The sequence below is a fragment of the Metopolophium dirhodum genome, chromosome 1 (genome assembly GCF_019925205.1).
Source record: "Metopolophium dirhodum isolate CAU chromosome 1, ASM1992520v1, whole genome shotgun sequence".
Lineage (NCBI taxonomy): Eukaryota > Metazoa > Arthropoda > Insecta > Hemiptera > Aphididae > Metopolophium > Metopolophium dirhodum.
Window position 1 is genome coordinate 42308351 of NC_083560.1, and position 12417 is coordinate 42320767.

Sequence of the window (12417 nt, forward strand, 5' to 3'; positions counted from 1 at the left end):
CCAACAACCAACCTACAAAAAAAAAATAACATTTAAATTTATTTTAAAAATGATATCAATACATTTTATAAATTGTAATATTTTTTGTAACCATGGATAATTAATTTTTGTTTAAATTCTTTATTATATTATGATTGTATTGTTAACTATAGTCGGCTAGAAATCAATATTTGTTTGTTTGAAAAAGAGTGAATTCTTTACGTAAAATAATTTGAATATGGCGATGTTTTTCAAACAGCAAGCAGTGTTCAGTGCTATTAGAACATTTTCAACGATGATCAGGTTTGTTAACATCGCAGTTACCTACCTACTTTTTTTGAATTTTGAAACAAAAATACAAATATATTTCCTTGTAATTTACCTATTTCAGAAGTCTTATGTTTATTTTATGTATTTAAGCCTACAGCCGGCATTTTTTGCCACCATGATTGCGCAACGTAAAATCTACATCCTATAATTTCCATGCCAGCACATGTACCTATGATTAGTTCCTTCTTGCGAAGTCCTTAAATCGACAGTAACTTTTGTCGGTTTAAATTGTAAACCATGATCAGAGCAAAAAAGGATAATTGATTTTAATTTTTTTATATAAGCATCTTTTTGCTTGCCTTGAAATAAAAAAATACAAAAGAAACATATGAATTATCTTTATAACCATGCATAGAAAATAATTGATAAAAATGCATTGCACAGTGTTAGAAAATGCTATAACATAAATAGATTTTAACGAACATTGGAAATTAAAATTTGCAATAAGCAATTTATATAAAACATATACATTTAGAGGCCCAATTACCGGGTCTACTTATTATAAATGTAAGACTTTAATGGCCCATTAACTATACCCCTTTTTGAAAAAGATTAATTATGGCCCAACTCCCGGGCGCCCGTTCTTTGTATTGTCAATTCAAATTGTAATGCAAATATGTAATTTTATTTGATAAGTCATTTTAAAATTTGTTTCTGTATAATAAACTATACGAATAATATTAATAGAATAAATAGATATATTTTTTATCTATACAAAATTAATTTATAAGGACATTTATTAATATAAAAAAAAAGGGTAAGTGGATGTCGCTCTGCTGTACAGTAGGTTACAGTGGGTCACTGTATAATGGATTGTATTAAAATAATGAATTCAATGATATCATATACGAAAAACAATTCTGAGCGGAGACGGTTCGTCGTTCTTTATATTTTATATCGTTTTTATATTTTACTAGTTAGCTGAACCCGTGAACTTCGTTGCCCGTTAAATGTACCAACTTTATATAACTCAAACTTAAGTAAAATAGGCGTAATCACTGACTAAATTTTCGTAATATTGTCTTAAATAGGTACCTATATAAAATCGTAGTTAATCGTTTTGTTTATCATCGAACTACTGTTTTTCCAGGTTTTAAACTTTTTTTCTTCTTAATATAAAAACACATATCTAGGTCATCCACGGTTCCTATATACGAATGTTTAAAATATGGTTAGGAATTTAGTTGTGTAAGCTTAATTCTGTCAATGAATTAAATATAATAATACGTCGTCCAACCGCCTCATACCTACCTACAAATTGCACTTGTAACTTGTAAGAATATAGGGTGTGACCACTAGGTATGCTCCCTAATCTTATGAGTCATGTCAACCTATTTATTGTACAAAAAACATTTTATAGATTGTAGATATATTTCAATATAATAAAAAAAAAATAAAAACATTTATTGATATACATATATGTAAATATAATATACTTTGGTAATATTGTATTGTAAACATTGCCTGTTTTGTAAATGGTGGCTGATTTCAATGATAAGATTTCGAGATAGTCGTTGTATATATCATTGGTTCAATTATCGGTAGATAATGTAATATTAACAATGAATACATTTTACAGTTCAGCCATGCCAGGAAGAAAATTATTGGAAACATCTCCCAACTATGTTATCAAAAAAGGTGTTGCTACTAGATTTCAACAGCTGCCCCAACCCAAGGATAAGGTACAAGCCATGTACGTATGGATCGACGGAACCGGACAAGATCTTAGAGCAAAATCCAGAACACTAGACTTTATACCTACAAAACCGGAAGGTATGTCATCGATTTTTCATGTATCTTATTCGAAATAATAGATTACCATCCGTAATATAAACTATACTCTTTGTCCTTTGTAATAAATAGACTAAGTTGGGTTAAATGTAGTTATTCTACATGAAGTTTAATTGAAAAAATTGTATCTATATTGACAGACCACTAAAATCAACAAATTATCTAACCCCTTTTTCAAAGCATGCTCCCAACAGAAAATAATTAACTACACAAAAAAAAACACCAAATTCTATGCCCTTATTAGTTAACAAAATATTAACGGTTTCTATAAATATTCCAAAAAACCAACCAGCGATTGAATCACATTTAATTCAAATTTATTGTACACCGAATAGCCTATGATATTTCGGGTTAATTAATAAAAAATAAATAAATAAGTAGTCAAAAATAATAGAAATTATTTTCCTGTGATTAAAATATTGTGTTTATTTAGAAATATTGAGAATATATAATAAAATATCTTCAAAAAAACTCATTTTACTGTTAAAAAAAAATGTTATTGAATAATATATTATTTCAATCTATATAATACTAACGAACTGTAAAGTAATATATATTTGAATTTGTTATATACTTCGGTGTGATCAAGTAATTTTTTATTATAATAAATCAATCAAAGAAAATAATGGTTCGCCTAGGTACCTAATAAATAATAATAATGTAAGTGTAGGTACTCGATTACCTCGATTCAAACTTAATATTCTCCATTTACTATTTTAATACAGAACTCCCAGTGTGGATGTACGATGGAAGCTCTACGTACCAATCTCAAGGGGAAAACTCAGATACATATTTGTGTCCAGTGGCCATGTTTAACGACCCGTTCAGGTTGGCACCGAACAAACTCGTCATGTGCGAAACTTACAAACACGATCAAACTCCAGCTGGTAATATAAACATATTATAATGTATAATTTACTGACGAATTATTAAAAAGAATTGACCCTTGTAATGACAATATGTCCGATTCCACTTTCACCATTTTTTTTTTCGTGGGTTGAAGAAAACTATCTATAAATATCGTTAATAATTGTGGAGATCTAGATATTTTGATCATACGCATATTTATTTCTACCTGCAATACTATTCGGTACTTATTTTTACTTGAAAAAAGGTATATTACGAGTATTTTTCAACGAGTGGTACTGTCAGTGTCTTGTTCTTACGAGTGTCTCAATATAAATTATACACAGTTCCGGCGTTACAAATATTTGCGACCTGAGCAAAACCATGTCTTTGTGGTAAGCAGAAAATTGGTACGATCTATTGGGTTTTGAATAAAATAAGTAGAATATTGGTACTACTAAATATTGTATTTTCAGTGGTTCTAAAAATGTGTACAAAAATAAAAAAATATATAAATTCACAATAGTATAAAATATATCTTTATATATATAATTCTACTGTACGTGTGTTGTGTTTAAACTCCTCCTAAACAGTTGGGCCGATTTAAATGAATTTTTTTGTATGCGTTTGGGTGACGCCACGGATGGTTTGGATTCACAAATCATCCCCCTATTATTATGTGTCGCAATTACGTAAATATGAGCGTATTATACTTACATATAAGTTAGGTACGTACATAAAACAATGCCACGTCATCGTGGACGGTGAGAAAATATTGGTCGACAGACTCAGCATTCACAATTAGTCCAGCTGTTTAGGAGGAGTTCAGTGACATACTTGGTATAACTTTGATACTTTAGAGTTAAATTATAAAGTTACATACAAACAGCACGGGGTCCATGATCTACTACAGGCAGATTTTCTACCTGATATTACACTGCTGCGAATCAGAATTTTGATTCCACGCAACAAAAAAGTTAAGATAAATTTTGAACATCATACACCGAATATTAAAATATATGACTCAAATTTTGTTCAATTCGTTATTTAATATTCGGTGTATGGTGTATGGTGTTCAACATTTATCTTAACTTTTTTGTTGCCCAGAATAAAATTCTGATTCACAGCAGTATATTATCAAGTAGGCAATCTACCTGCGGTAGATCGCGGACCCCGTGCTGTGTGTACGTAAGTGTATGATTTAACTCTAAAGTATCAAAATTATACCAAATTTGTCATTTTTACTTAATTCCACCTACGGAGGATTACTATAATCAATTAATACAAAAGCCTAACGCAACCGTACTAAAATCTGATGAATAAGAAAAAAACAAATTTAACACTTTTTAAATTAGCCTATCTACTTCCCAGAAGTCTAATCTACACACAAACATTTTATACTAATATATAAAATGATAGCGTTTGTTTGCATGTTCGGGTAAAACTACTGAACCGATTTTGAAAATTCTTTCACCAATACAAAGCCACATTCTTTGTGAGTGTCATAGGCTAATTTAAAAAGGTAAGTGATCACCCCCTGTAGGTGCTCAAACAGGAATTTTGAGATTTACGATAGAAGTTTTTGTTTTTTAATGGTTGCTATGGGTTATATATATAAATAAAAATAATTGTATAGATGTTGTTGTTGTATTTGGCCATGTCGCCAGTTGTGCACTTAAGAGGCCATAACTCCGGAACCACTTATCCCGCTTTGTACGCTGGGTACAAACTTCACATAAACCATCTACATATCAATCTTAATATGCCCTGAAAATTTCATCAAAATCGGTTTGGTGGATCTTAAGTTATAAAATGTATTCAAAATATACACTTATTTTTATATATATAAATATACATATACTATACCTATCCTACCACAACATTTAAATATTTTATTTTCAGTGGTTCAAAAAATGTGTCCAAAATTAAATTAAATATAAATTCATTTTAGTTACAAGTTTACAACAATAGTTTTACTATGTTAATTAAAGAATTATCCATATTGCCATTTTTTTTATTTAAGGTAGTATTTATGAGCATATTTTTAATATTTTTTGGGGGTTTAATTATTAAATTATGACGCATACTTTCAATCATTTCAATTCTAACGAATTCTTTAAAAACTTTCCATTATAACGAAAATGTGGGAGCGTGGTAATAAGCTGAACGTAGCAATTGCACTAGATCGTATGAAACCCATAAAAATGTCTTCAATACCCACCCTTAACGCCAACCCTAGCTATACAAATTGATTTTACTGTTATTATTTAACCGTATGTATATGCATATTATAGTAAATGCATATATGTATAATTAAATATCACTTCGACATTGCTATAATAATATGAAATATCATTACAATTTTTTTTTTATATATTTTATATTTATAGATACAAATCACCGTAAAGCTGCTTTGGAGGCCATGACTAAAGCTGCCAATCAAAAACCGTGGTTTGGTATCGAACAAGAATACACGTTACTCGACACTGACGGCCAACCATTCGGATGGCCAAAGACTGGATACCCAGGTCCTCAGGTACGTTTCGTGTATACGTTGTGACGGTCAATGGACGTGATGTACCCAGCCATGTCATAGTACATTTAAACAGGGTTCATATTTTAAGAAAATATAATCAATAGAAAAAACATTTAAAATGACAAAAATTGCAAAAAAACCATTTAATTTATATAAAAAAAACAATTCAAAAATGAACTAAAAAATTTGATAGATTTCAGTTATTTTTCTAGTTTGTAAAAAATTAAACACTTTGTTGAATTTATATAAAACTATCAGATAAATTGAAAATTGAACACAAAAAAAGGCATTTATAAGTAAAAAGGCAAAAAAGTACATCCATCATCTTAGATATTAAATAAAACACAATTTTATATAAACATTATTTTTCTAGTACTGTTATAGAAATAAAAGGCTTTTGCCTTCAAATACGAACCCTAATTATAAATTATAATATAGTCACTGACGACCCAACGGTAAATACTGAAATTCAATTCACGGTGTAATATGTGTATAGGGTCCGTACTATTGCGGTGTCGGCGCTGATAAAGTGTACGGACGTGACATAGTGGAGGGTCATTATCGTGCATGTCTGTACGCCGGAATCAACATAACTGGAGAGAATGCCGAAGTTATGCCAGCTCAGGTACCTATATAATTTACACGCTCATTAATATTAAACATTTACGAGCATTATTCGCCAACGCAGATGTATACAATTTGCATATATTTTAATACACAGGTACCTAGGTGCGTTGGATAATTCTATATAATATATAATATACGCTGTCTGAAGCGTTATACTGTTAAATTTTTTTATTGGTAATTATTTGAAGTCAAATAAAATACATAGATTTTATAGTAAAAAACACCGTTTAACTATCAGTGGAATGAGTGAGAGTAAAAATTGTCTTGGTTGTTTTTTATTAAATCATATTTATTTAAATTATATCACACGAATTTGAAACGAATTTTAGACCGACATCTATTGAACAACATTGAAATTCTTTTAAATTCAATATCTCTTATACTTAATTGTAAAGGTTAAATGTTAACATTTCACTTTTTTCACATTTTAGTGACCTTGTGGGGAGGTAAACTAACAGTAAACACTTATTATTTCAATAAGTATTATGATAAATGCATTTATCGTCCAAGATAATTTTAGTTTTGCAATATGAAATTTAAAAACATTTTAAAACAATATATTTGAAAAAAATATGATATCTTCCTCATCTGAACTATTAATATCTATTACTTTTTTAACCAAACTCGTTCCAAATCTTAAAACAGTAAATATAAAATAACATTGGAAATCTTTGTGACGGGTTGGCTCCAAAACGGCTTGGCCGATCTGGCTGACTCTTTTTTTGTTGTATTCGTAATTGTCAGGACAAGGTTCTTATGAAAGAACATAAAAGAAAAATACACCGGAAAAATAAAAATCTGGATGTTAAAAATACGAAAGTCGCCTCACATCTATCAAAAAAAAAAAAAAAATAAACTAAATAATAAAAAAATTAGTTTGTCGTTGCAGATTAAAATAATAATAGTTAATTATTATATAGGTCGCTATTGGTTAATCGGGAATGTTTGTTGATTTGTATTATTATTTTTTGTCAATATCTTATATATAAATGTGAAAATATATAAATGAAAACCTTTGAGGCCTATGTTCTCGTTCTCGGATACTACTGAACCGATCGTTATGATTTTTTTTTAAAAAAATTGAAGAGCTCATTGCGGAGAAGGTTTATGGCATTTCATCGATTCTCTAACTTAATAAACAAAGGAGTTATCAATTATATTAAATAATGGCCTGTTACGTAATAATAAATAATAATAATAAATCAGTATTATTCCTAACTCCTATAACCCATATAGCAACCATTAATAAACAAAAATGTCTATCGTAAATCTCAAAATTCCTGTTTGAGAACCTACCAGGGGTGATCAATTCCCTTTTTAAATTAGTCTATGACACTCACAAAGAATATGGATTTCTATTGGTGAAAGAATTTTCGAAATCGGTTCAGCAGTTCCAGAAATTACCCTCAACAATGGTAATTAACAACTCCTCTTTATATTATAATAGTATAGACTAGCTCTGATCCCGTGCACGTCGTTGCCCGTTAAATGTGTCAACTCTATATAACTCATATGACACATGGTATGATTTAACTCTAAAGTATCAAAGTTATACCAAGTTTGTCGTTTTTACTTAATATAATCAATATATACAAAATCCTATTCTAAACTAACCAACAACCGTACTAAAATCCGATGAATGAAATAAAAAGGTTAGGATTTTGTATTAATTGATTATATTAATCCACAGTAGGTAAGGTTAGGTTAGGTTAAGTAAAAACGACAAACTTGGTATAACTTTGATACTTTAGAGTTAAATCATACACTTGTGTACAAACAGCATGGGGTTCGCAATCTACCGTAGATTGCCTACCTGATAATGTACTGCTGTAAAGCAGAATTTTTATTCTGGGCAATGGAAAAGTTAAGATACATTTTGAACACCATACACCGAATATTAAATAACGAATTGAACAAAGTTTGAGTCATAAACAGTTGATACATTTAACGAAGTGCTCGGGATCAGCTAGTATATAATATATATATTTGTTTGTGTGTAAATTATAACTCAGGGAAAAATATATGCTAATTTAAACAGAGTTAAATTTGGTATTTTTTATTCATTGGATTTTAGTACGATTGATTATATTAAGGGAATTCCCTACCGTGATTTTCTGTTTTTGTCTAGTCTAACACACGCGCGACATAGTATTTTAGACGTGTTTTTTGTCAAACATTCTAAATGATCTATTGAAGCGATAAGAATTCTGAAAACAGATTTGAATTCATCGTCAAGTCTACTGGTAATCGACTTTCCCACAATATTGATTTTTTGATTTTAGCTTCTCCATAAATTGAAATACAAAAATGTTTAAATACTCTTTTTTAATATGTCGTTTTCTGAAATTTGGGGGTTAATATCAAAAACGTGGGAAAGTCGATTTCAAGTAGACTTGATGACGAATTAAAGTCTGTTTTCAGAATTCTTATCGCTTCAATAGATCAATTGGAATATTTGGAAAAAAACAATTCTAAAATACTATGTCACGCGTGTGTTAGACAAAAACAGAAAATCCCGGTATCGAATCCCCTTAATCCTCTTTAGTTGGAATTAAGTAAACACGACAAACTTGGTATAACTTTGATACTTTAGAGTTAAATTATATACTTACATACAAATAGCACGGGGTCCGTTTCACATCACATCACATCACATTATCACACATCCTACCTTAATAGGCGACTACCGAGTGCGTCCCAAAATGTCCCTTATTTAATGTTCCGAATGCGTCCGGAATAAAGTCTCATCCGAGTGCGTCCCAAGAGAAAAAGGTCACTACGTAGCCCAAGTTCGTTCCAGTTCATTTAGAGTTACCCAGGGTGATGAACTGGCTTACACCCTAAAAATATTTGGTTATTTAATTATAATATTATATGTATTATATACGCTGGTTCGATCCCGGCTACGGGTGGCATTTTTCTTTGGGCAGTCACGTTGTTCGGAGAGAAAGTCCGCCATCCCCTACCCGGGAATGGCATATACCTATGGGTATATATTGATATAATCATATCTAGAGATTTGTTCAGTTTTGTACTTTCGTATATTTTCTTCGATGAATTTAAAATTTTTTTCAATGACCGATCTTATTTTTTTAGGTATTTGATTAGAAGTTTGTATCAACATTTTTATTTCTATTTGAATTTTTTTTAATATTTATAAGAAGGAATATATGTCCGGATAAGGTGTGTAAAAACACGAATTAAATTTTTAATGTAAGCTTTCGTAAACTGATTATGTTTTTCATCTTCAGGTTTTATAGACATACAATCCTCAGTAAAACTTATTTCAAACTAACACAGTGTAATATTTTAAGTTATCAATGTATTTTATGCATAAAGATAAATATTATTAGCAATAATATCGCGGACGCACATGGGATTTACCAAAATTATTTGCGATATTATCGCAGACGCAGTTGGGCAATTAAAAAGGTACGATATGTTTAACGCGACGCACTCGGACGACGCTCCTATTAATATACTGCTGCGGATACGTGGGAAACGTGGGTAAAGATGGCTATGCATTAAAATATTATATTATTCACACTTAAAAATCTATTGATTTCATAGTGTGGTACACACAAAAAGAGTTGAACATTCTATTTTTTTTCTGGGCAACGGAGAAGTTTTGATTATTTTTGAACACCATACACCAAAAATTAAATAATGAATAGAACAGAGTTTGAGTAATATAGAGTTGGTACAATGAACGGACAAATAAGTGCACGGGATCAGCTAGTTTTATATACAATTATATTGTCTTATATTATAACAATATATATGACAGATAATTAAATTAGTTGTTTATTTCAGTGGGAATTTCAAGTTGGACCAGTTGAAGGTATTAGCATCGGTGATCATTTATGGATGGCTCGTTTCATATTACACCGTATTGCCGAAGAGTTTGGCATTGTGGTGACACTTGATCCAAAACCAATTCCGGGAGATTGGAATGGTGCTGGCGCCCATTGCAATTTTTCAACTCAAGCTATGAGAGGAAACAACGGAATATGGTAAGTTATAGTTTAAATTGAGGATATATTTTTAAGATTTTTAAAATTGCAACCTAATGATTAATAATTGTTTCAGTGAAATCGAAAAGGCTATTGAAAAATTATCCAAACAACATATGAGACATATTAAGGCATACGATCCCCACGGAGGCAAAGATAATGAACGTCGTTTGACTGGAAAACACGAAACTTCGTCCATTCAAAATTTCTCATCTGGTTAGTACTCTAAAGACATACTATAGCACTGCCCGTAGTACAACCAATAATGCACACAAACTGCAGAAGTTGGGTTTAAATTAAAATTATTTTATGCAATGTTACAGTAGAAACAATAAACATAAACAAATATACAGAGTGATTCACCAAGCATGCACATCAATTTTTAGATTAATAATAAATTAATTCAAATTCTGATTTTTGATTTAAACATACTTTTTTTAAGAATGAATTTTAAAATGTTTGACATGTTTGTACTAGGTACTTAAGAAGAGGCTTGTGGCTATACAAAAAAAGTATGATTTTAAAGCGAGAGCCCTCTTTTACTAGAAATTATTTAGTGGATTATTTTTTTTAAATTTTTTATGTATCTAATTCAAAATTAGAACAAAATATGTTACAAACATTTAAATATATGAGAAACTACTCGCTCAAATTTAAATTGGGTACTTCATCAAAATATTCAAAAAAAATATCCAACAAATAATTTATAGTAAATAGAGGGTTCTCGCGTTGCTACTTGTAGCGTCAATATTAAGCTATACAACTTGCCATTTATTATATCTGTTATACCTTTATATTGTTATTATTATTATTATTGATTTTATTATTATTATTATCATTATTATTATAATTACTTAAATTATCATATTCAAATTGTTAAAAATGTACCTTTATAATTAATATCAATAGATGTAGATAGCTATGGCTAGGAACATCTTATATTATAATAATAAAAATAAAAAGAAGAGGGTTCTCATTACAAAAATAAAAATTCTTGCATCGCCACAGGACAACCTTAGGATGTAGAAGCACATAAAATCTTAACAATATGAAAATACTATCTTAAAGCAGGTATATTTACAAATAAAAAATGGTGGGCATGTGAGCGGCACTCTGCTGTACAGTAAATTACAAATGGGTCACTGTAATGGTTAAATTTGAATTCAAAGATATTATATCATTGTATAAGAAAAACGATTCTGAGCGAAGACGGTCAGTTATCCTATGATATTACTTAGTATATTTAATAATATAATTGTGAATAAAGTAATTTATTTATAACCTGTGGAACCTTGTTTTAAATTCTCAATTGTGAGCTATAAGATTTGAACAATTTGAAATTTAAATACCTATTAAAAAAAATGTGCATATTTATTTTTAATATTTTTTAACAGCTATTGTAACAATATATCAGGAGTCTTGTATTAAATTTTCACGCTTTTTGGCCCAATAAATAAAATTTGGTTGATATTTGTAGAAAAAAAACACACATCATTGTAAAACCAATACATTGATTGCTCTGCTCTGAATTTAAAAATTAGAATTTTAAATTAGTTTAAATAACTGCATTAATAATTAAAAAAGAGAATGATTGGTAAATTATTCTATGTACAATTGACACAAGAGTTCTTGTTTAATTCTCTATATTTGTTTTTTAAATCTATAAATAGAACTTTTTTTTTTTTTTTATAATTTGCATAAACTATTAAAAGTAATTTTTAATTGCAACATACCTACCCTAAAATAAAATTTAAGAAGATCAGATATTTTTACTTGAAAACAATTAAAAATTATTGGTTAAATTCGTCCCCCGATACTGTTTTGCAATAATAAGTTCATATTATCATCTGTGAAAAAAAAAATTTTAAACTAGTTTATTATTGTTCTAGGCGTGGCCAACCGTGGGACCAGTATTCGTATTCCTCGTGGTGTTGCCGAAGAGAAGAAGGGTTACTTAGAAGATCGTAGACCAGCTGCCAATTGCGACCCATACCAAGTGACCGAAGCCATTGTACGCACCGTGTGCCTAAATGAATAAAGAAGACATTAAGAAAATAACCTACACTCCTGCAAGATTAAAATAAGTATCGCCCCACCATGGAAAACAAAATATATTATCTGTTATTTATAATAATATAGGTACAACTATAATTGTTTGGCACTGCATAATATTATTGAATTACAATTTTTGATTTTTAATTAAATGCTCACCAAAAACCACATGAAATTGTGTTGTGAGTGTGAAGTAGTGTCACCAAAAATACATGTTGATTTAATATTCTTTTTATTTATATA

The 12417-nt window shown here is 29.6% G+C and overlaps 1 protein-coding gene across 2 annotated transcripts; it reads left to right on the forward strand.

Annotated features, from left to right (window-relative positions):
- Window positions 1-223: 223 nt before the first annotated feature.
- On the forward strand, window positions 224-12160 carry LOC132935217 (glutamine synthetase-like). 2 transcript variants are annotated; one of them, XM_061001695.1, is made up of 8 exons: window positions 224-282; window positions 1889-2082; window positions 2826-2987; window positions 5337-5482; window positions 5979-6107; window positions 9923-10122; window positions 10199-10338; window positions 12012-12160. In XM_061001695.1, exons 1-8 carry the CDS (start codon window positions 224-226, stop codon window positions 12158-12160), a joined length of 1179 nt encoding a protein of 392 aa, XP_060857678.1. The 2 variants fall into 2 exon arrangements, with proteins under 2 accessions (XP_060857678.1, XP_060857679.1); XM_061001696.1 differs by lacking the exon at window positions 224-282 and adding an exon at window positions 1478-1497.
- The last annotated feature ends 257 nt before the right edge of the window (window positions 12161-12417 follow it).

Excerpts from the sequence above, each read along its gene's own strand:
- LOC132935217 (XM_061001695.1), top strand. The coding sequence starts at position 224 with ATGTTTTTCAAACAGCAAGCAGTGTTCAGTGCTATTAGAACATTTTCA. Across the intron at positions 2,083-2,825 it reads TATACCTACAAAACCGGAAG|AACTCCCAGTGTGGATGTAC; the intron begins GTATGTCATCGA and ends ATTTTAATACAG. Across the intron at positions 5,483-5,978 it reads CTGGATACCCAGGTCCTCAG|GGTCCGTACTATTGCGGTGT; the intron begins GTACGTTTCGTG and ends ATATGTGTATAG.